The sequence below is a fragment of the Kogia breviceps genome, chromosome 9, assembly GCF_026419965.1.
Source record: "Kogia breviceps isolate mKogBre1 chromosome 9, mKogBre1 haplotype 1, whole genome shotgun sequence".
In the NCBI taxonomy this organism is placed as follows: domain Eukaryota; kingdom Metazoa; phylum Chordata; class Mammalia; order Artiodactyla; family Physeteridae; genus Kogia; species Kogia breviceps.
Window position 1 is genome coordinate 12,512,250 of NC_081318.1, and position 22,403 is coordinate 12,534,652.

Below are 22,403 nucleotides of genomic sequence, written 5' to 3' on the forward strand. Positions count from 1 at the left end.
CATGTGTTAGAACATGTTAATGAAAGTAGAAATGAAAAAAAAATTTAAGTATATCACATATTGTCCTTTGGATTACAGATCCTTTAGAACTGAACCAAAGGAAATGTGTTCAAATAAGCCTAAAAAGAAGGCTGAGAAAGTATATACAAAAAGGGACGAGATTCAAAGGAGGGAAAGGCAAAGCTAACTCCTTAGGAAAGTAGTGTGATATAAAGGAAAGAGCCTTGGACCAGGAGTCAGAAAACTTAGTTCTGGCTCTCTACGAAACTCTGGGCAGGCCCAGAGTTGCCCTCTCTGGGCCTCAATTTCTCTATAATATATAAAAGGAGTTAAAAGACTAGTTAACATAGCTAATCAATCATTTAGAAAACATTTATTGTTTATTATAGGCCAGGTAATATTCTAGGCACCAAGAACTTAGAAGAAACAAAAACAGACTCAGTTCCATGGATTTGATGTTCTAGATGATCTCCATCCAACTCAAAGACCCAACATGCTAAAACTCTCACTTTAGGCTGTGGAGAGGCCAGAGTGGACAGTCAGGATGGCCAAATGACCAAAGAAAATAAGGCTTGACCTCTCCAGGGAGCACGTTCTTTCGGGGAGCAGAAGCAGGTGCCCCTCACTCCCATCTGGCCCCACCCTAGGTACTGGGCTCAGAACTTAATGCCAGCTGTGGCAGCCAACTGACTTTTATCCTGAAAGGCAAGTCTAGGGCTCAAAGAAACTCCCAGAAATAGAAATATATTTTGTTTTGTTTTTCAGTTAGATAACGAGACCAACTACAGTGGAGAAATGGGAAACTTTTTTTTAAGCTTATCTAAAATGACTAACATTAACAGATAGATGAAATTTCATAAAAATTAATGATCACTATATTAATTGTTCCTAATCCCTATTTAATATAATAGGAAAAACACAACTTATATATGTAATTTTAAAAGAAATGAATTATTTTCTATATATAAACAGAACATAACACCTCATTTACCAAACATAAAACCCTAGCCTTGATTTCTATCATACATTAAAATAATGTACTTTGCATTGTGAAAAGAGAAACAGTATTGATTTTTTTTTTTTTTTTTTTTTTTTTTTGCGGTATGCGGGCCTCTCACTGTTGTGGCCTCTCCCGTTGCGGAGCACAGGCTCCGGACGCACAGGCCCAGCGGCCATGGCTCACGGGCTCAGTTGCTCCGCGGCATGTGGGATCCTCCCGGACCAGGGCACGAACCCGTGTCTCCTGCATCGGCAGGCGGATTCTCAACCACTGCGCCACCAGGGAAGCCCCCAGTATTGATTTTTATTCCGCATTTTCTATTGCCCATTTATTGATACAGTGTTAAAGAAGGAAAACTTTTACTCAGCCATTAAAAAGAATGAAATACACACACTACTATATAAAAGAGAGATAACTAATAAGAACCTACTGTATAGCACAGAGAAATCTACCCGATACTCTGTAATACCCTACATGGGAAAAGAATCTAAAAAAGAGTGGATATATGTATATCTATAACTGATTCACTTTGCTGTACACCTGAAACTAGCATAACATTGTAAATCAACTATACTCCAATAAAAATTCTTTTTTAAAAAAGAATGAAATAATACCATTAGCAGCAACATGGATGGACCTGGAAAGTATCATACTAAGTGAAATAAGTCAGACAGAGAAAGACAAATATCATATGATACCACTTATATGTGGAATCTAAAAGAAAAAATGATACATACAAACAAACTTATTTACGAAACAGAAACAGACTCACAGACATAGAGAACAAACTTATGGTTACTGGTGTGGGTGGGAGGGTTGGGGGGAGGGACAGATTGGGGGTTTGGGATTGATATGTACACACTGCTATATTTAAACTAGATAACCAATAAGGACCTACTGTAGAGCACAGGGAACTCTGCTCAATACTCTGTGATAATCTAAATGGGAAAAGAATCTGAAAAAGAATAGATACATGTCTGTGTATAACTGAATCCCTCTGCTCTACACCCGAAACTAACATAACATTGTTAACCAACTATACTCTAATATAAAATAAAATTTTTTTTTAAAAAAGAAGGAAAAATTTTAAATATGTAAAAGTCAGCCCCCTTTTGGAGAGCTATCAAAAAAGTGTCTCAAAACAGTCTCCTGACCACTCCTTTCCCTCCAAGTATATACTGTCTTCCACAGGATTCTCTGACAAGTCTGCTTCGTCCTGGGATTCCCCATGATCAATACGACAGAATGAAGAGAAGGGTAGGCAGCCATGAGTGTCTGAGAGATGAAGAGAGCGGTGAGATCAGCAGGAAAAGACTTGGAGGTGATGGAGAAGGGGCTGGCCAGGATGTAAACTATGTAAAGTATAGGGAAACAGCCCAAGGACTTCAGGACAGTGATGTGAGCCTTGGCCTGAACACCTCTCCTGCCGGCTGTGTGGACTTTCATCTTCCTGTGGTGTCTACACAAAGAGACAATCAGCATCCCAGAGGAAATAAGCAACACCATGAAAGGCATTATACTTCCTGTGTTGAGCCATACTATATACAGACGGTGCCAGTTTGAAGGGGGGTATAAAATGCTGCTGTTCCCTTGGGAAGGATCGGAGAACTCTAAGCTACCCTGGACTGTAAGTAACACACTGATCAGGAAGTAGACCAGAAGGCACCAGTGACTCAGGCAACAGGCCCTCTGCTTCAGCCACAGGTACACAGGGTGTTCAAAGGTCATGATCTTCCTGCAGTAGAAGACACTGAGCGAAGTGGCAAACCACAGACTGGTCTGGCTTCCTAAGACCCAGAAGACATTGAGATAGCAAAGCCAATGGCTGCTCTGGAAAAGTGGAAACAGACTTAAGTCCATAATCAACCACTGCCGAAGAAATCGACAGCCAGGCCCAGGACAATGAGGTTATATGAGGACCCCTTGAATTTTCTAAGCTATTTTCCAAAACTCCAGACCACGAGGACTCCATTTCCAACCAGGCCAATGAGAAATTCAGCCACTGCTACCAGCATCAACAGTCCTAGGACAGCAGTCAGCATGGCTGGGGAAGTCTCTCACTGCCATCTCAGGAGGTGCTCTGCTTCAGTGCCGATAAATGTGCACGGCTCCTGGCTAAACTGCAGACTCCCTGAAGAGGATACAACACTCACAGTAAATTTTCATATCACAAAATCTGAATTTGGTCTTACCCTTCTGTAACCTGTCCTCAAGCACAGACTGAACAGCTGTGAACAGGAACAGAGAGTTTAGAAGTTATAAACCCCTCTATATTTGCATCCACATGAATGAACCCTGAACAAACTCTGAGACTAGAGATTTGAAACGTATCAAAGACACCAACTCTCCTTCTCAAGGGTCATGGGCTAACATCTAGATACCAACACATAATATAATAAGATCTCTCAGTAAGAAAGACCAAAACAGTCTTAGGTTCTTTACAGTGCCAGATGTGAGCTCATTCATATAAAAAAGAAAATTTATTTTCATAAAAACTTTGAACATATAAGCATGAAAGCTGAATAAAGTCAGAAATTAAAAATATATTTCATTATTAAAGAGAGAAGTAGGGGAAGTTTGGGGAAAGAAAACCATCAGAGAACCAAAACATATTTTAAGTGCCAAATAATAAAAAATATAGGAGGTCGGGTAAAGGAGCCATTACTGTTAATCAGGATCTTTGAGATCATCTGCCCTTTATGATCAATTATCCACACACACACTTGACTTAGCATATAGGTCACATCAAGGTCTTAGAGGAAGGAGATGAGCTCAAAGAAGTGAAAAAGACTAGCAGAGTAATCAAGAAATATAGGAAAAGTGCTTCATTTACTGTTCAGATTCCATCTTGCTTGGGACCAGCCAAATGCAAATGTGTTTATGGGAGGCTGAATTCTAAGATGGCCCCCAAGGTTCCCACCCTTTGGTGTACATACCCTGAATAATCCTTGAGCAGGGGTTGGACAGCATTGCTAAAAATCTGTGCCCAAGAAGGACTTTAGGCAAGTGTCTAAGCAAAGACTCAAGATCTTCTTCAAACAGCAAAACAGTCCTAATACAAAAATAACACATCCAGTCCAAATGGGAAATAAAATATAAGACAATCAAGAAATGAATTAGCAGGGCTTCCCTGGTGGCGCAGTGGTTGAGAGTCCGCCTGCCGATGCAAGGGACACGGGTTTGTGCCCCAGTCCGGGAAGATCCCACATGCTGCGGAGCAGCTGGGCCCGTGAGCCATGGCCACTGAGCCTGCGTGTCTGGAGCCTGTGCTCCGCAACAGGAGAGGCCACAACAGTGAGAGGCCCGCGAACCACAAAAAAAAAAAAAAAAGAAAGAAAAGAAATGAATTAGTAGAACTTTGTCAATACTAGAAAAAGAATCCAGACAAACCAGAAGAATGGTTATTCACTCAGCCTTTCTTAGTGAGGAGAAATAGGAGTTTGACATCAGAAGACCCCATAGATCATTCAGACAGATAGACAGGTACTTACTGTCAATATTTTAAAGTATGTGTTTTTTTCTGATTACAAAAGAGATATATGTTCATCATAGAAAATTTGGAAAATGGGAAAAAAATTACTCAAAACTTTCTACCTAAAAATAATTGCTGTTTTCAATTTTCTTTGCATATACATGTTTTTATTTTTATTTCACTTAGTAGTAATAAGTATTTTATCAAGTCACATAAAAGTGTTCTTTGACTGTAAAATGCTAAATACACACTACTTCATCATACAGATATACACCACTGTACATATCTATGGTATAGCATAAATTATTTGAGTAAAAGGCAATAGAAACACCAAACTACAGAGTTGGAAAGAATGGAGATGTTTATTTTTCATGAACGGTCCTGGAGTTAAGGTATGGCAGCTCCAGGAACCATACAGCCAACTCTAGGAGACATAACTGCTCCACTATCCCCATGCAGTCACCTCATCTGTGTGGTGCAAGATGGCCAATCATTACATCGGCATTCCAGCCCATAGGAAGAGGAGAAGGGAAAAGAAGACAATGCATATACCTGTTCTGGGGGCGCCACCTAGAAATCACGGCAATACCTACTTATAAGAGAAAGCTGTAAAATGTAATTAGCTGCCAAAAACTCCAGGTAGCTAAAAATTCCATTAACTATTTAAGAGAGGGGCAAAAGAACAGATACTGGGGTCCATGAGGGCTTCTACTATTCATTTAGAGTTCTCATGTCATTGTGTACATTTAATCGCTCTCAGCAATCCTTTTATCTCCTAATATTCAGATTCTAACATGATGAATACCTCCAGGTTTTGTAGTATAAAATATTGGTTCTTTACTGAATACTGTAGTCAGGATTCTGGTGGCTGGAATGAGAAGTATCAGGTAAATGGTAAAATTCGGAGATTTCTTGGGGTCTTTTTCAGTAAAGAGAATGTTATTTTAATAAGATTATTTATTTTGTGATGTATAAGTATTACATATCCTATAAACACCAAAAAAACTATATAAATTATTATTTCCCAATTCCCATTTCAAAACATCAATATTCCATCTTCAGATTCCTATTCCTCTGTAGCCATAGTCCTGCTGTTCCAAATAAATAAACAAAAATCCCAGCATTTTGGAGAACTGTGCAGTGCCCATATATCTCAGTGCATAAATTCACACAGAGATGACATAAATTCACCAAAAGTCAGGTGTTCCCACCACCAGTCCAATGACTCCTCTCGGCTTTGTACTGAATTCCATATCATATGAGGGGTACAATCTTTTGTAAAGTGGCACTCAGATTGTGTTAATTTCACTTTTTGGCACATGCTTTTGAATTTGGCTCCCTGGATTTGAAACCATCCTGGACTGGGCTTCTTCAATCCTAACCACTTCCCTCCATTCATCAACTCTGGCCCTTCCCTTCTTTCCAGAACAAACCCAGAAATTCAGTCCTAGAGTTTCTTGGTAGTAATACCTCACTTACTGTCCCTCAGCAAGTTGAGGACCCTTTTTCTATGCATCTGACACAATGTACACCTATTTCCTTTGACATTTCTCTACACTCCCTTTTCTCTCTGCAACTTTCCTTTCCTCTTTTTCTCTCTGCACCCTCTTGCCATGCTTTAAGCCAGTCTAGTGGCTCTGGATGACCATTTACCCACTGCTGATCTCTTACCCAGGGCTCCTCAGCTAAACCTCAGAAATTTTAACTAATGATGTGACCTCTAATGTATCGCTTAATTTGGGAGAACTTCCCATTAAACTTCAGTAGCCATGGAACAGTGTGGTGAGCTCCATGATCCAGGTATGCAATGCCCATGCAAAATACATGATAAGCAATGCTTCAAACAAGCTTCTTATAGAAAGTGCCTATTTTAAAATATTAGCAAAAATATATTGTAGAATGAGTTGAAATACAGGCACTTAAAGGCCTAGGGAGTCAGATCAGCAATTCCAAAAATGAATTCCTCAGACAGCTGGGAAAACCGCCGACAAAATCTTGCTCCCCGTGAGGTGACTCTAGCCACCATTTATTACTGAAATTCCACTATTTATTGAAACAAAGAATCTGCTATGCTTTGTTTTCAGTTTAGGACGTGTGAGAATCATGAGAACAGAATGTCGTGAAGGGTAAACGGTGGAAATGATCATATAAATGCACTTGGCTCCCAAACCCGACCCTACAGAAGAAGGGAGATAAGGGAGCAGGGCAGCAACTGAGTACAGAATGCAGAGTATGAGGAAATGTATCATCAGCTTCAGAGCACCCACATGAGCCTCAGTCTGGGGATTCCAGAGAACAGTGGCATTTCTCGGCATCGTCTGTATACGTCTCCTCAATGAACTGATTAACAAAGAAGCAGAAGTCACATTAATGATGAATTGGAGAAATGAGCTCAAGACCAAAGGGGTCACCAAAGACAAGATTCCCTCACTGATGTCAAATACTGTGCCATTTCTCCCAGCCACAAATTCAGAAGGGAGTGCTTTCTGTCTGAGCACAACATACAGGAGAGTGGTGAGGACAGAAGTCAGCATACAGATCAGCAGCAGCCAGGGCACCTTGGGGGAGAGATTTTGTTTCAGCAGGAGAAACAGTGGGTGTTGGTACTTAGCAATCTTCACACAGTACAAGGCTTGGAACAAGGTTACAAACCAGACTATTAAGAGTCCAAAAACATCCAACATGACAGGAAAAAAAAAAAAAAGGATATGTAGACTGACCTTTCCATATTTGTGGAGATGAAGAAAACAGCATTCAGTCCCAGTATAAGAAATCTGGTGATGCCTAAGCTGAACAGGAGCCTATCAGAAGAGGAGATTCTGTGGCTTTTGACCCAAGTATTGTTAACTGACTACTACAATAAACAGATTCACGATGAGTCCTACAAAAGTCAAAATCACTGAGACAATAACAGAAAAAGAAAAGAATGTCTGAAGTGTCTTTAGTCACTGAGGATTCAGCAGTTGCAGTGTTGATGCTGGGAGCAGGAAAAATATTGAAAGGTACAAGTAGGCACCAGTACCAAGCCAGGAAAGATATTTCCTTTTATTTTCCCCAGTGTGGCAAATGAGCAAGCAGTGGTCTAAGAGCCAGCTGCTTTACTGAGATGCAAATCTTCCAAGGATTGCATTACTATTTCTTCATTCATATCCTGTTTTCCCTAGAAATGCCTAATTAAAACAGCTGAGGTGAACCCAGGAGTCCACTTCTCCAAGAGAAGGAAAGCTAGAGGAAGGAATTATGGCAGGCTCCAAGGATTTCAAAATCAAACGACTGAGTTCCAGTCCAGCATGTTTGTTTCACTGTTTCACAATGAACGCAGCTTTTCTTAATAGCAACTCCAGAATATGGTGGGAATTCTCATGCCTCCCTCCTACCCATCCACCTCCCCAACCACAAAAGCACAGATTACCGAAATCCATCTTCTCTCTCTCTCCTCTCATCTGTTGATGTTGCAACCATTTTCTCCATCTGTCATTCTGGCCATGCCTATTTTACTCTTTCATCCCTTAGCATCTATAGCAATTTACAGTTATCTAATAGATTAAGTTCAAGAACCCCACACCTCCTGGAGAAAGCCTTTTTCAACTAGTTTCACCCTTTCATGATGATTCTTTTACTTTCATTTATTCCCCAGGTACCTATATAGATTTGTGTCATAATAATTTGCTGTGATCTGCTTTTTCTTGGAAAAGAAATGTCAGCCATTTCATGTGTTTCCTTTATAGACCTGGTTTATGCTTAGAACACATGTGGCTATTTTCTCTCAGGCATTTAACTGCCAATCAAAGTATTCCGGTACTAGATACACAGTAATGTTTTAGTTATAGTTTTGTGGGCAAAATAGATAGTCATATCATTGCCCGATTTCTCTGTAGTTTCTTAGGTAGTAAAGGGCACAATATGCCTGGCAAGTTCTATTCTCAAAGACCTTGAGTGAGTGCAAGAGTATGATAACTCTTACCTACTCCAGCAGCTGGGTGAAGCCAAGGAACAATCCTGGATGCAGCCACATGTAGGTTACCAAACGAGCATCAAGGTAATGCATACGAAGTCCTATTACCAAATCCAAATAGGAACAGATAATAAGAAGGAGCTAAGATATGAAAATTACCAGGTCCAGAAGAGGAGAATAAATTCCTGATGCTCTTTAAGAAAGATGACAGGAAGGCAGGGCTGGAGGAACTCCCTGATCTAGAACCTAGCTTTCTGTACAAAACTAATGGGCATTGACAAGAGGCACGCCCAGACCAAACAGGTAAGACAGAGTGAATAAGCAAGGCAACAGTTAAGGAAAGATTATATCAGAGCACATATTTCTACTTAACTATCTACAAAATAGATTACTACATTAAAGTAATTAAGTTAAAATACTATAACTACCATATTTAAACAGAATAAACAATATGGAGTAAGATATAAGAATTAAATGTTCCATACTTGAAAACCAGAGTTTGTGGTTACAAATCAAAAACATACAATGGATTCACAAAAACCAAAAAGAAGAGAACTCAAGCATAATACAAAGAAAAACTTCAAAATACAAAAGGAAAAACAAAAAAAAGGAACAAAGAAGAAATATAAAATCAACTGCAAAACAAGGTTTAAAATGCCAATAATTATCTATCAATAATTACTCAAATGGCAATGGACTAAATACTCCAATCAAAAGACAGAGAATGGCAGATTTGATAATAAAACAAGAGCCTACAATATGCTGCCTACAAGAGACCTACTTTAGGGCAAAGGACACAGATAGATTGAAAGTGAGGGGATAGAAGAAGATAGTTCATGCAGATGAAAATGGCAATAAAAGGGGGTTGCAATACTCATATCAGACAAAATAGGCTTTAAAACCAAGGACATGAAGAAAGAGAAAGAAAGACACTATACAATGATAAAAAGATCAACACAAGAGGAGGATATTACATTCGTTAATATATATGCACCCAATATAGGAACAGCTAAACACATAAGACGAATGCTAACAGACATAAAGGGAGAAACTGATAGGAATACAATAACAGTGGGAGACTTTAACACCCCACTCATATCAATGGACAGATCTTCTAGACAGAAAATCAATAAGGCAACAGAGATGTTAAATGACACAACAGAACAGTTAGACTAAATTGATATTTTCAGGACATTACATTCAAAAGAAACAGAATACACATTCTTTTCAAGTGCACATAGAACATTCTCTAGGATACACTACACAGTAGGACACAAAACAAGCCTCAACAAATTTAAGAGGATAGAAATTATTTCAAACATCTTTTCTGACCACACGTCATGAAACTGGAAATCAACCACAGAAAGAAAAATGAGAAAAAAAAAATGATTACATAGAGACTAAACAACATGCTACTAAAAAACCAATGGGGGACTTCCCTGGTGGTCCAGTGGCTAAGGCTCTGTGCTCCCAATGCAGGGGGCCCAGGTTCAATCCCTGGTCAGGGAACTAGATCCCGCATGCTGCAACTAAAGATCCCACATGCCACAACTAAGACCCAGCACAGCCAAATAAATAAATAAAAATTTTTTTTAAAAAAAAGAGTCAATGAAAAAATCAAAGAGGAAATTAAAAAATACCTGAGACAGGATTAAAGACCTAAATGTAAGGCCAGAGAGTATAAAACTCTTAGAGGAAAACATAGGCAGAACGCTCTATGACATAAATCACAGCAAGATCCTTTTTGACCCACCTCCTAGAGAAAGGGAAATAAAAACAAAAATAAACAAATGGGACCTAATGAAACTTAAAAGCTTTTGCAGAGCAAAGGAAACCATAAACAAGATCAAAAGACAACCCTCAGAATGGGAGAAAATATTTGCAAATGAAGCAACTAACAAAGGATTAATATCCAAAATTTATAAGCAACTCATGTAGCTCAATAACAAAAAACCAAACAACCCAATCAAAAATGGGCAGAAGAATTAAATAGACATTTCTCCAAAGAAGATATACCGATTGCCAACAAACACATGAAAGAATGCTCAACATCATTAATCATTAGAGAAATGCAAATCAAAATTATAATGAGATATCATCTCACACCAGTCAGAATGGCCATCATCAAAAAATCTGCAAACAATAAATGCTGGAGACGGTGTGGAGAAAAGGGAACACTCTTGCACTGCTGGTGGGAATGTAAATTGATACAGCCACTATGGAGAACAGTATGGAGGATCCTTAAAAAACTACAAATAGAACTACCATATGACCCTGCAATCCCACTACTGGGCATATACCCTGAGAAAACCATAATTCAAAAAGAGTCATGTACCACAATGTTCATTGCAGCTCTATTTACGATAGCCAGGACATGGAAGCAACCTAAGTGTCCATCAACAGATGAATGGATAAGGAAGATGTGGCACATATATACAATGGAATATTACTCAGCCATAAAAAGAAATGAAACTGAGTTATTTGTAATGAGGTGGATAGACCTGGAATCTGTCATACAGAGTGAAGTAAGTCAGAAGGACAAAAACAAATACCGTATGCTAACACATATATATGGAATCTAAAAAAAAAAATGTCATGAAGAGATTAGTGGTAGGAGGGAATAAAACACAGACCTACTAGAGCATGGACTTGAGGATATGGGGAGGGGGAAGGGTAAGCTGTGACGATGTGAGAGAGTGGCAGGGACATATACACACTACCAAATGTAAATTAGATAGCTAGTGGGAAGCTACAGCATAGCACAGGGAGTTCACCTCTGTACTTAGTGACCACCTAGAGGGGTGGGATAGGGAGGGTGGGAGGGAGGGTGACAAAAGAGGGAAGAGTTATGGGAACATATGTATATGTATAACTGATTCACTTTGTTGTAAAGGAGAAACTAACCCACTATTGTAAAACAGTTATACCCAAATAAAGATGTTAGAAAAAAAAAAAAAAAATGGGCAGAAGAATTAAATAGACATTTCTCCAAAGAAGATATACCGATTGCCAACAAACACATGAAAGAATGCTCAACATCATTAATCATTAGAGAAATGCAAATCAAAATTATAATGAGATATCATCTCACACCAGTCAGAATGGCCATCATCAAAAAATCTGCAAACAATAAATGCTGGAGACGGTGTGGAGAAAAGGGAACACTCTTGCACTGCTGGTGGGAATGTAAATTGATACAGCCACTATGGAGAACAGTATGGAGGATCCTTAAAAAACTACAAATAGAACTACCATATGACCCTGCAATCCCACTACTGGGCATATACCCTGAGAAAACCATAATTCAAAAAGAGTCATGTACCACAATGTTCATTGCAGCTCTATTTACGATAGCCAGGACATGGAAGCAACCTAAGTGTCCATCAACAGATGAATGGATAAAGAAGATGTGGCACATATATACAATGGAATATTACTCAGCCATAAAAAGAAGCGAAATTGAGTTATTTGTAGTGAGGTGGATGGACCTGGAGTCTGTCATACAGAGTGAAGTAAGTCAGAAGGAGAAAAACAAATACCATATGCTAACACATATATATGGAATCTAAGAAAAAAAATGTCATGAAGAGATTAGTGGTAGGACAGGAATAAAACACAGACCTACTAGAGCATGGACTTGAGGATATGGGGAGGGGGAAGGGTAAGATGTGACGAAGTGAGGGAGTGGCCTGGACATATATACACTACGAAATGTAAATTAGATAGCTAGTGGGAAGCTGCCGCATAGCACAGGGAGATCAGCTCGGTGCTTTGTGACTGACCACCTAGAGGGGTGGGATAGGGAGGGTGGGAGGGAGGGAGAACCAAGAGGGAAGAGATATGGGAACATATGTATAACTGATTCACTTTGTTGTAAAGCAGAAACTAACACACCATTGTAAAACAGTTATACTCCAATAAAGATGTTAAAAAAAAAAAAGGTTCAAAAGTATTAGAGTTTTTCTCCTGAGTCTCCACCTGTGGTTGAGAGAAGAGTTTAATCCAATGGGATAATGCAAAGAATATCTTCAGAAAAATGTTCATTTTCTACAGTTTTAAAAATAAAAACCTCTGAGACATCCTCCCCATGCCGTGCTTCTCTCCTTTAATTAGGGTCCAGGTGTGTCCAGGGAGAGGGTTGAGATTAACTACACCACATTGATGGCAGAGAAGTGTCATGTCCTCTCCTTCAGTGTCCTTGTCTCCTTGGGCTTCCAGGGAGAGGCCTTGTCCCTTGGTTGCTGCTAGCCCTGCCAGCATTCAAGGTTGAGTCTGTGCCTGTGCTTTGTTCCTACTGACTGCAAACAGGGAGCTTTCAGCCAGTCCTCAAAGAGGAGGAAAACCAGGACTCTCAACTACCCTACTTGCAATCCCTTTTCTTTCTCCCTCTTCTCCTTCCCACCATCCCCTGGGGGCTGAAAACAGTAGGCTTTCCCTTATATCATGTCCCCTTATACCATCAGCAACAATAAACTTCACGGATTCAGTGTCATGAGAGTAGGACTCCAAGAGGTACATACTTCCAGCTCAACCCCTGATAGGTTAAAATACTAATAGCTAATATTTGTTATGCATTTACTATGCTTTAGTTGCTAAAACACTTTCTATACGTTTAATCCTCACACCAATCCCATGAAGGATGCCTATTCTATAGCAAAGGAAACTGTGAAGTCCAAGGAGGTTTAGTAACTTGCCGAAGGTCATACATCTAATAAGTGGTGGGGTCAGGATTTGAACCCAAATGTGTGATTCCAGAACTAACATTCTTAGCCACTACATTATATATTTTTCTAGTCCAGCAAAATGTAGAAATACCAGAAAATAATATACAAGCATCAGCAGCACTTGTTGGAGTTTATAAGGTCACTTTTGCTTTCTTAAAACAGAACTTCTTACAGATTATGAACAAATAACATTGACTTTCCTTTCCACTTATCCCAAATCAAGAAAATCACAAACACAACTTGCAGATATTCTAGATAGCCCTGTTCATCAACAGCTGGGAAATATCAGGGATATTGTATTGGTATAAGGTAAAGAGCATTGGTAAGCACTGAAACTGTTTAAGAAATGTTGGAATGTAATTTGGGGGGTTTTTGGTTCTGTTTGTTTTTTTCCATTCATAATCCTCCTGGGACCAAACTACGGGGTTCAATCTCATTAAGTGTCAGGAGCTATGAACTCGGCCTAAGAGGTCAGAGAGTATCAAAAACAAGTAGTTCCACGAGACATGGAACATAGAGGGCCCTGGTGGAAACTTGGAAGGTTTCAGGAGGTACTGTCATAAGTTGCTGTTGATTCCTGTGCTAAAGCCCCCCGCAATACACCGAAGAACAGATGTGCGTGGCACAGACACGTGGCCTTAGGAACAAGCTCCAGCATGTAACTGGACTCCAAATGCGGGGACAATTCTCACTCCCATACTTTGACCCTGGTCACCGTGGGGGAACCAAGTCATGCTCTGGTCCTTTGTGCATGAAACAACTAGATTTAAGTCTTAAGGGATTTAGCAACTAAAGTTAATTTATTGAAGACCATATCCTCTCCAAAATAGCTAAACTTCCCTTCAGTGTGCCTCCAGCAACAAGACTCCTTTCCTCAGCAACCCACCCACTCCTCAGACCCATATCCCCACTCCCACCCCAGACTTTGCTTAAGGGCAGTCCACATGTTGATAAAGTCGCATAACAAAGTCTGAGCTTTTCCATGTGTCACCTCCAAATTTCTCTAAAAGCGGAAACAGAGGAGGGGTTGGGAATGCCACATCTATGAATCTGATTTCATTTACTCCCAGGGAAGGAAACTCTGCACTCAGCCAACTGGAATACCACAACAGGCTCCCTCTCGGGAAACTCTCCATTTTCCATCCATATTCCAGGCTCCAGGGGAATGAACAGTAGTGGTGACCTGAGAAAGTTTACTGCGCCACATCTGAATCTATTACATCGGGGTAGGATTCAATGGAGCCTCAGTAGAAATTCCTCAGTCAGAGGAGGAGTCCTTCAGAAGTTAGCCAAAGGCACCAGGAAACAAACCACAGCCAAGCCAAAATCTCTAGTAAAATGTTATGTTCAATCAAAAGAGAAGAAAATCCCCACACCCAAAGCAGAAGGCAGAATCAGGAAATCAGGTAAGGGCTAAAGAATCAGAAAGTCAGGGCTAGGTAGAGAAGCTGTCAAAGTGACAGGAAGTAGGGACAAGTGTTCAGGTGGGCGAGGATGAATCTAAGAGCAGGATTTAGGGCGAACAAAGCAGATACCAGCTGAGACAGCATGGTTATTCCACGGTTAAACTTCCCTGTGCTGAAAAGAAGCACACAGACATTTTTATTAATTACAGAAGTACTCGTTTCAGAATCCTTCATTTTTAGTGAATTATGAATGAATATTAAATCATTCTTATAAGTTTCAACAGATACCTTTTTGAAAGAGAATTTTAAGTTATGTCAGGATTAGGAATTCTCCTAGCAGCCCCAAGAGGCATGTATCAATTTGAAAGCAAACAATACAGACCAAAAGACATTTTATTCGTATAATTTTGAAAATGAATATATAAATCAGAACAACCCGAGAATTCATTTTTGGTTACATATGACAAAATGCCAAGTAATATGGTGATTTTTCATGCTATGTCAGAATGTAACCCCTTCATAAAATAACAACAATAATAATAATAGCAGTATTTGTTGATTATTTATTCCATGTGGGGCTCTAAGCAGTTTTCACATGTTAACTCACTCATTCCTTCCAACAACCTATCAAGAAAATACCATTACTATTCCCATTTTACAAATGAGGAAAGTGAAATAGAGGGAGGTTAAGAAACTTCCCCAAGGTCGCCCAGTTTGTAAGGGCAGGGTCAGGATTCGAACCCAGGCCGTCTGGTACACATTCTTAGCCCCAAAACTTTATACCTGAGAGCCCCATTAGTGATAGAAGTCCAGATTCAGAATTGCCATGTGTCCTAAATATGTTTACAAGTTTGAGATCTCAAGCAACAATATTCTCATTGACTTGTCAGCACTGTTCGGTGACAGGAAGGAAATCAATGCCTACATAATTTTATTAAAATAAAAGTGATTACACTTACAAAAACTGCTTATTTTTTTTAATAAAACTCTGAAATTTTAAAAGCAGATATGCATCTTGGTTAATTAAACAAACCAAAAAACTGTTTGGATTTTTGCCCAGACTAAAAAATTAAAAATGACTTGAAAATCGACTTTAGCAAAATGATAAAGGAATGCAAAGGATGACTGAAATTGAAGTAAAACGACTTAACCGCCAGACTGGATTAGAACCTAGTATCCAAGGGTCTTGATTTTCATTCCACTGCTTGTCATTACCCAATGGATTTGTGAAAACTGGTCTCTTGTGGGAATTGCTGTTGCCACACAATTCACGGTCTGTTACACTAACAGCTTCATCTACTGCATGCTGACACAATACACTGTGCTGAAATGAGGGCACACATTGTCTCATGAATCTCTAAAACCCTGTGAGGTCAGTATCACAGTCCGCATTTTTAAAAGGGGGGAAGAGAGGTAATTAAAGTAACTCACCTAAGGCCAAAAAGTCTTGGAAAAAAGTCTTCATAATTCACTAAAAAAGAAGGATTCTGAAACGGGTACTTCTGTAATTAATAAAAAAATGGAAAAGGCAGAACCAGAATGCAAACCCAAGTCTGTGGGACTGCAATGCTTTTACTCTTTCCCCTCTAGATCACTACATTGTTATCAGTATAAACTTTATAATTTTTTTTTTTTTTATTTTTTTTTTTTTTATTTTTGCGGTACACGGGCCACTCACTGTTGTGGCCTCTCCTGTTGCGGAGCACAGGCTCCGGACGCGCAGGCTCAGAGGCCATGGCTCACAGGCCCAGCTGTTCCGCGGCATGTGGGATCTTCCCGGACCAAGGCACGAACCTGTGTCCCCTGCATCAGCAGGCGGACTCTCAACCACTGCGCCACCAGGGAAGCCCAGTATAAACTTTAAGTTAACGTTAATAATCAGTTCATTACGTTGAGCTGATAGTTATTAAAATACAACTCCATGTCTACATAGTGAGTGTTTTACCACACTGACACTTTCCAAAGACTATTTCACCCTCTCCAAAACAACCATACGTGGAGAGGCCATGAGAAGTGTCCCCGAGTGGGACAGAATGAAGCAGTAGTGTCTCTCCTACTGATGTGACAGAAGCGGTGCCATGGGAGGGTCAGGAAGAGCCCCGTCATGCTGAACCAGGTCTAAGGACTCCTAGGCTCTCTCCTGCGCCCGCATATGCTCTATGGAAAAACGGGTTCCTTGGATCCAGGCTTCAGATGACCAGGCTCACACCAAAGCATCTCCATGAACATCTGCTTCAACTTATTATTCCCCAGAATGAGAATATATGAGCGGCCAGCAGGATATAACACTGTAATTACTTCTCCCGTCATCATAATCACCTCAGGTGCTGGTAGAAATAACTGGATGTCAAAATTGAAAAGAAAAGTAAAGTAGGAAGAGAAAGAGGAAGGAAAGGATGATTTAATGGCCGTCTTGTGGGCCTCAGTACTTGGATCTCTGGAGCTGGTAAAGTTTTGCTTCATCTGCTGCATATGCCTCCCCAGGGAGAGGATGAGCAGAAAGTAGGAAGCTAGAGATACAATTAAGGGAGGGAGGTCCCACAGAGTCCCAAGAACATGGATCAGTTTATATTCATTTCTTTTCTTTCTAAACGGTTCAGTCACATTCCCTGTTCCATCAGTTCCACTGAGAACAGAATAGATCTTAAATTCATGGATCAGAGAGACGGCACTGCTACGTGATAAGAGCAGGGTACTGAACAGCACCCATACAACCAACCTGGAAACTCTCCACTTGAGCCAGAGGAACGTAGGATGGGAGAAACTGGCAACTTTCAGGCAGTAGAAGACACTGAGACAGGTGGCAAGCCAAATGCTCAGATGGTTTGTAGATGTCCAGAAAATATCACTAATTTGCATGATTGCAAATTATTCATCGTGGAGTTTGGAAGAGAACACCGTTAGAACACCATCAATCAAGAGAATCCACAGCAGAACAATCCTGGAGAGACTCAGGTTAGTGATGACGAAGTCAGACAAAGAGGCTCTCTGGTTCCTGAACCAGCTGCTACCATTGACCAACCCATGAAACTATTCCCCAGCATTCCCAGAATGATCTGAGTGGCAGTCAGAACCAGAAACCCGCACTCCGTGAGTCCCAGCGTGTCAGCTATTAGGCAGACCTGATCTTCGTTCTTTCTGTAGGTGAACACTCTCTTGCTAACTTGAAATCTCTGTTAATCACCTCTACCTGCTGCTTCTCTGTACCTGTCGCTTGTCTCTGCCCAATTTAGTCTGTTGTGGAGCACAATTTAGCAAACCCTCTCTGCTCTTTCAGGTTAGTCTGTCCTCTTCAGAGACGACATGGAGTGTCACATTCCATCTATGATCTAAACTCAGAAGCTCTTTGCCAAAATGCAAATAGTGTCCAGTGTCACACAGAGAAGGAAGAGATCTAAGTCACAAAGAAGATGCAGGATTCGGACTCAGTTTCAAAGGCAGAAGGGTTCTGAGCCACCCAGAATGGAAACGTGTGTCACCAAGAGGGTCGCACAGAATCACTCAGAAGAGTGAGAAGTCTTACTCTTCAGGAGGGAGGGCTCAGGGACACATACAGAAGGGCGAAATACCAGAATTCCACTATAAGGCACTATCACAGTCACCCTGGAGGGAGGTTTACATTCATAAAATAGAAAAGGTTCAGTGTCAATGGTCCTGGATTAGAATTTAAAAGTGTGCCTCTTAGAGTATGCCTTACATGAAGGGGCTACAAGCTCTTCCCTAGTGAGCCATAGCATCGGAAATTCTTAACTACCTGAATATTTAATGATAACAATAATGAGGTAACATATGAGCTACTCAAAGTATGGATTTTTTCAGAAGGACGACCACTGTATTGATATGTCAGCAATAGTTCAGGTGACAGAAAACACACACAGACACTCACTGCCAACCAAAACAGTGCCCTACAGATTTTGATTATAACCAACAGTAATACTTTTTATATTGTCTTATATATATATATACATAAAACATATATATGTGTGTATATATACATATACATGTCACAATCTAAATATTGGATTGGCCAAAAAGTTCGTTCAGGTTTTTCATAAGATGTCATGAAAACCCCAAACAAAATTTTTTGCCAACCCAATATATGTATATAATACTGGAACACAAAGGTTTCACAAAACCGTATTTCCCTTTCTACATGTGTGGCATTCTGATATTTTCTATCCTATCCTATTTCTTTCAATGCTGCTTGTATATCACAAGCTTGATTTTACAACCTACCAAAGAGTTGTTACAAATACTGTTTGAAAACTCTGATCTGAAGGGTAAAGAAAGAAATCCATGCCATCAAGATACAAAACAGAGAGTTCAGCAACATTATCTAGTAACAGACTGAGGGATACATGCCAAGGAGCCGCTCACCTGAGCTAGTGAACCTCATCAGTCTTGGCATTATGTGGTGTTTGCTACGGTTACAGAGCATTGTAGAGACACTCGGGCATAAACACAGTCCTCCTTAATTTCCCTCAGCTTTCTCAGGCTAACTTGACAACCTGGCCCAAATGCTTCTTTAACTCTATGCTACAGAATTAGAATAGGGCCAGTTCCCAGCTGTCCCTGGGAGTCTTGTAACAGAACCTTAGACCAGTTGTAGGGCTGAGCCTACAACCTACCACTGACCCTGTTCAGTTTTTTCTCAGGGCCTCAGTTCTATAGATTCAGATTTTTGTCATTATAACACCTTTTACCTCCCCTCATAAGAAGAAATACACTAAGAAGATTCCTCTACCCATGTATTAGAATTATCCATGATGAAAAAGTTTAGAATATACAACATTATCAGAATGCATTTCACTTACCATTTCAGTTCAATCATACTTTTTTACTACCCCTATTATTTTTACCCCTTCCAAAATTAGAACATGTCCCTTTCTTAAGTTGTTATTGAGCAATTTAGAATTAACGGTCATTTTTCTTTCTCATGTTTTGATTCCTTCCCAGGACAGTGTGTTTCCATGTACACCACATTAGCTGGTGACCAGAGTTCAATTTCCCAAATGACTTTTGTTGAATATCATCATTATCACTGCTATTATTCCATCAGGTACCAGTGATATGAATTATGAGCCCATAGTTATAACCATTCTCATCACTTAACATAAATACTAAAACCATCATACTATAACTAATACCATAGCATTAACAATGGCTGCTTCCAAAATGTATGTTGGCCATGGTCAACCAAATAACCACCAAATATACTCCAAGTCCAATTCTATTAAGCCTGCAGTTTGTTGGCGGGATCAATACTAGAGCTGTGATATTGTGGCATCCCAGGCTGCAGACATCTAGAAAAACTACTTAGAGATCTTGTACCTGCTTTCCTTCATTCTTTTATTTAACTTTTTTTAATTTTAATTTTTTTAACATCTTTATTGGAGTATAATTGCTTTACAATGGTGTGTTAGTTTCTGCTTTATAACAAAGCGAATCAGCTATACATATACATATATCCCCATATGTCCTCCCTCTTGCGTCTCCCTCCCACCCCTCTAGGTGGTCACAAAGCACCAAGCTGATCTCCCTGTGCTAGGCGGCTGCTTCCCACTAGCTATCTATTTTACATTTAGTGGTGTATATATGTCCATGAGTAAAAGCCCAAAGTAAGTATATAAGTGAGGGTCTTGGCAGAAAATAATTTGCATAAACTGGGTAATTCTAGAAGCGTTTTAAAAAGGGATTATTTACAAAATGATGGACAGAGTACAGGGAAGCCATAAACAGATAGTGCAGTACCTCAGGGCTAGGAACAGTGGGGCACCATACCATGATACCACTCAGAGAGAGAGAGAGAGAGAGAGAGAGAGAGAGAGAACGAGAGAGGAGAGAGAGAAACCTGTGTGGAGGGGACCTCCTGGCCGTAGCTGAGATTTTTCAGTTGGGAGACCCTGAAGAGAGTGAGCTGAGAGAATACACTTCAAGACACAGATCAGCAGACTAACAAGGCATTCTGAGATCATCTTCCACTCTTCATTATTCTTGACACTCTCTCCACAAGGACTTAGACATCATGGTCCAGGTCTTTGCATCATTCCCGCTTCTGATACTAATCTGCATGACAATTGTGTTGATAAACGTCAGGAGTACTGACATCAAGACACATCATAGATAATATCCATTTATACCAATCAAAGTTCAGTAATCTGAAGAACACAGAAGGAAATCAGTAGAGCTGAGTGGACAAAGCAGAGAGATCAGCAATATACATAAAATGGTAAGTGGTATGCAGCCTTCCAAGTCCCTTAAAGTCCTGACCTGGAGAATGCACAATGGGCAGTAATAAGTCTAAGTGAGCATCTTATCAGGATCCTAAAAGCCCACCCTCAAACTATACATGCATAAATACATTCTGTATGTGGCTAACATGGATGATTCTCCATTTCCATTGCCTCCACCGTGGTCCAAGCTACCATGATCTTTAATATGAACTGCTCAATGGCCTCCTAACCCATTTCTCTACTTCTAATCTTTTCTCCCATACAGCCACAAGAATGACCCTGTTAAAGTGTAAATTAGATCATTCCACTCCACTACTTAAAACACTTCACTGGCTTCCCAGTGCAACTGCACAAAATATAAACTCCTCATAGTATACTGTATACTGAGAATCTCTTCTAAATATCCTTCTGCATGCAACAGAATTCAAGATAAATTTTATAATATCACACGGTCTGAGTTAAGGAATAGGCTTTATTGGAGTAAGAGAAAACGTCTATATCAACAACAGAAATGAAAGCATGGTTCCTCCTCATCCTCCTAGGACTACACAGAGGGACCTGGGCACTGTTAGGTTAGCAGTATACATCTGTATGCCAACGGAAATACCTCATCCTCTCTATTCGTCTCACTTCTTGTAACCAAAGTGTGAAAGCAACTTTGTCAGTAGGAAAATAAACAGTCTGCCTAATGCCAGAAAACATGGATTTGGGAAGCCAGCTATTACAGGACTTGTCTAGGAAGGCCAGCTGACCAACACCTGGGGACCTTAGATGTTCTAGTTCCCAGTGTTAGAAGGAGAAAGTCATCAATTCTGTGGGAATTGAGCTTATGTGAAACACATAAGTGCTTCACATAAGGGAAGGAAGTGAAAGAAGGATAAACAGGTTATCTTTTCCCAGATAACCTGTTGTCCAGGCAACCTAGATTGAACTCCTAGGGTTATTTTTGGATGACTTTCATCTTTGTAGTATACATTTCCTATAAGAAGAGTGTTCATATTTCCCAGTTTGTCCGGGACAATTATGGTTAGGTGCCTGTTGCTCCAAGTAATTTGTTAATAATGCACCCTTTTGGTGTTTTACTCACCGAATACCATCTGGCCCTAAGCTCAGTCCTTGGAACACAGTAGAATCTCAATAAATATATATGGAATAAATAAATTTTCCAGAAGTTTCATTTTTGCTTTTATCTCAAGTTTTAGATTCATTTTCTAATATCGTTGGATTTCAGGAAAAATAATGGAAAATAAATCAACTAGAAATTAAATCTTATTTCTGTACTGCCACTCATTCATCTAACATTTCTTGAGCATCTACTATATGACAGGAAGTGTACCAGGTGCAGGAAATCATGGACTAGAAAGCAAGAGAGACATATCTACAAAAAAATTACATAATGATGTGACCAATGCTTTACGAGATAGATACAAAATACACGTTTGCACAGAGAAGGGACCAAATTCTGCCTGGAATAGTCACAGGCTTGAAAGAGGAGATAACATTTGAGATGTTTTTTAAAATAAATGGGAGTTCACCTGGCAGGCAAGGTAAAGAAATGGGAATTCCATGCACTACCGAAATAGATGATGATTTATCCACCAACATACCCACAG

The 22,403-nt window shown here is 39.9% G+C and overlaps 4 protein-coding genes across 4 annotated transcripts in view; all 4 read right to left on the reverse strand.

Moving 5' to 3' along the window:
* Positions 1-22,403, reverse strand: part of SSBP1 (single stranded DNA binding protein 1) — a 68,294-nt gene that overhangs the window by 25,078 nt on the left and 20,813 nt on the right. The gene's annotated exons all lie outside the window — the stretch shown is intronic.
* TAS2R5 (taste 2 receptor member 5) lies at positions 2,102-3,042 on the reverse strand. Its single transcript, XM_059074819.1, is given in 2 exon segments — positions 2,102-2,889; positions 2,892-3,042. Coding segments are annotated over 2 exon segments (939 nt in total).
* Positions 6,516-16,480, reverse strand: TAS2R4 (taste 2 receptor member 4). Its single transcript, XM_059074820.2, is given in 5 exon segments — positions 6,516-6,541; positions 6,544-7,134; positions 7,137-7,317; positions 7,319-7,402; positions 16,448-16,480. Coding segments are annotated over 5 exon segments (915 nt in total).
* TAS2R3 (taste 2 receptor member 3) lies at positions 16,715-21,887 on the reverse strand. The gene is given in 3 exon segments (XM_059074822.1): positions 16,715-17,580; positions 17,583-17,666; positions 21,878-21,887. Coding segments are annotated over 3 exon segments (960 nt in total).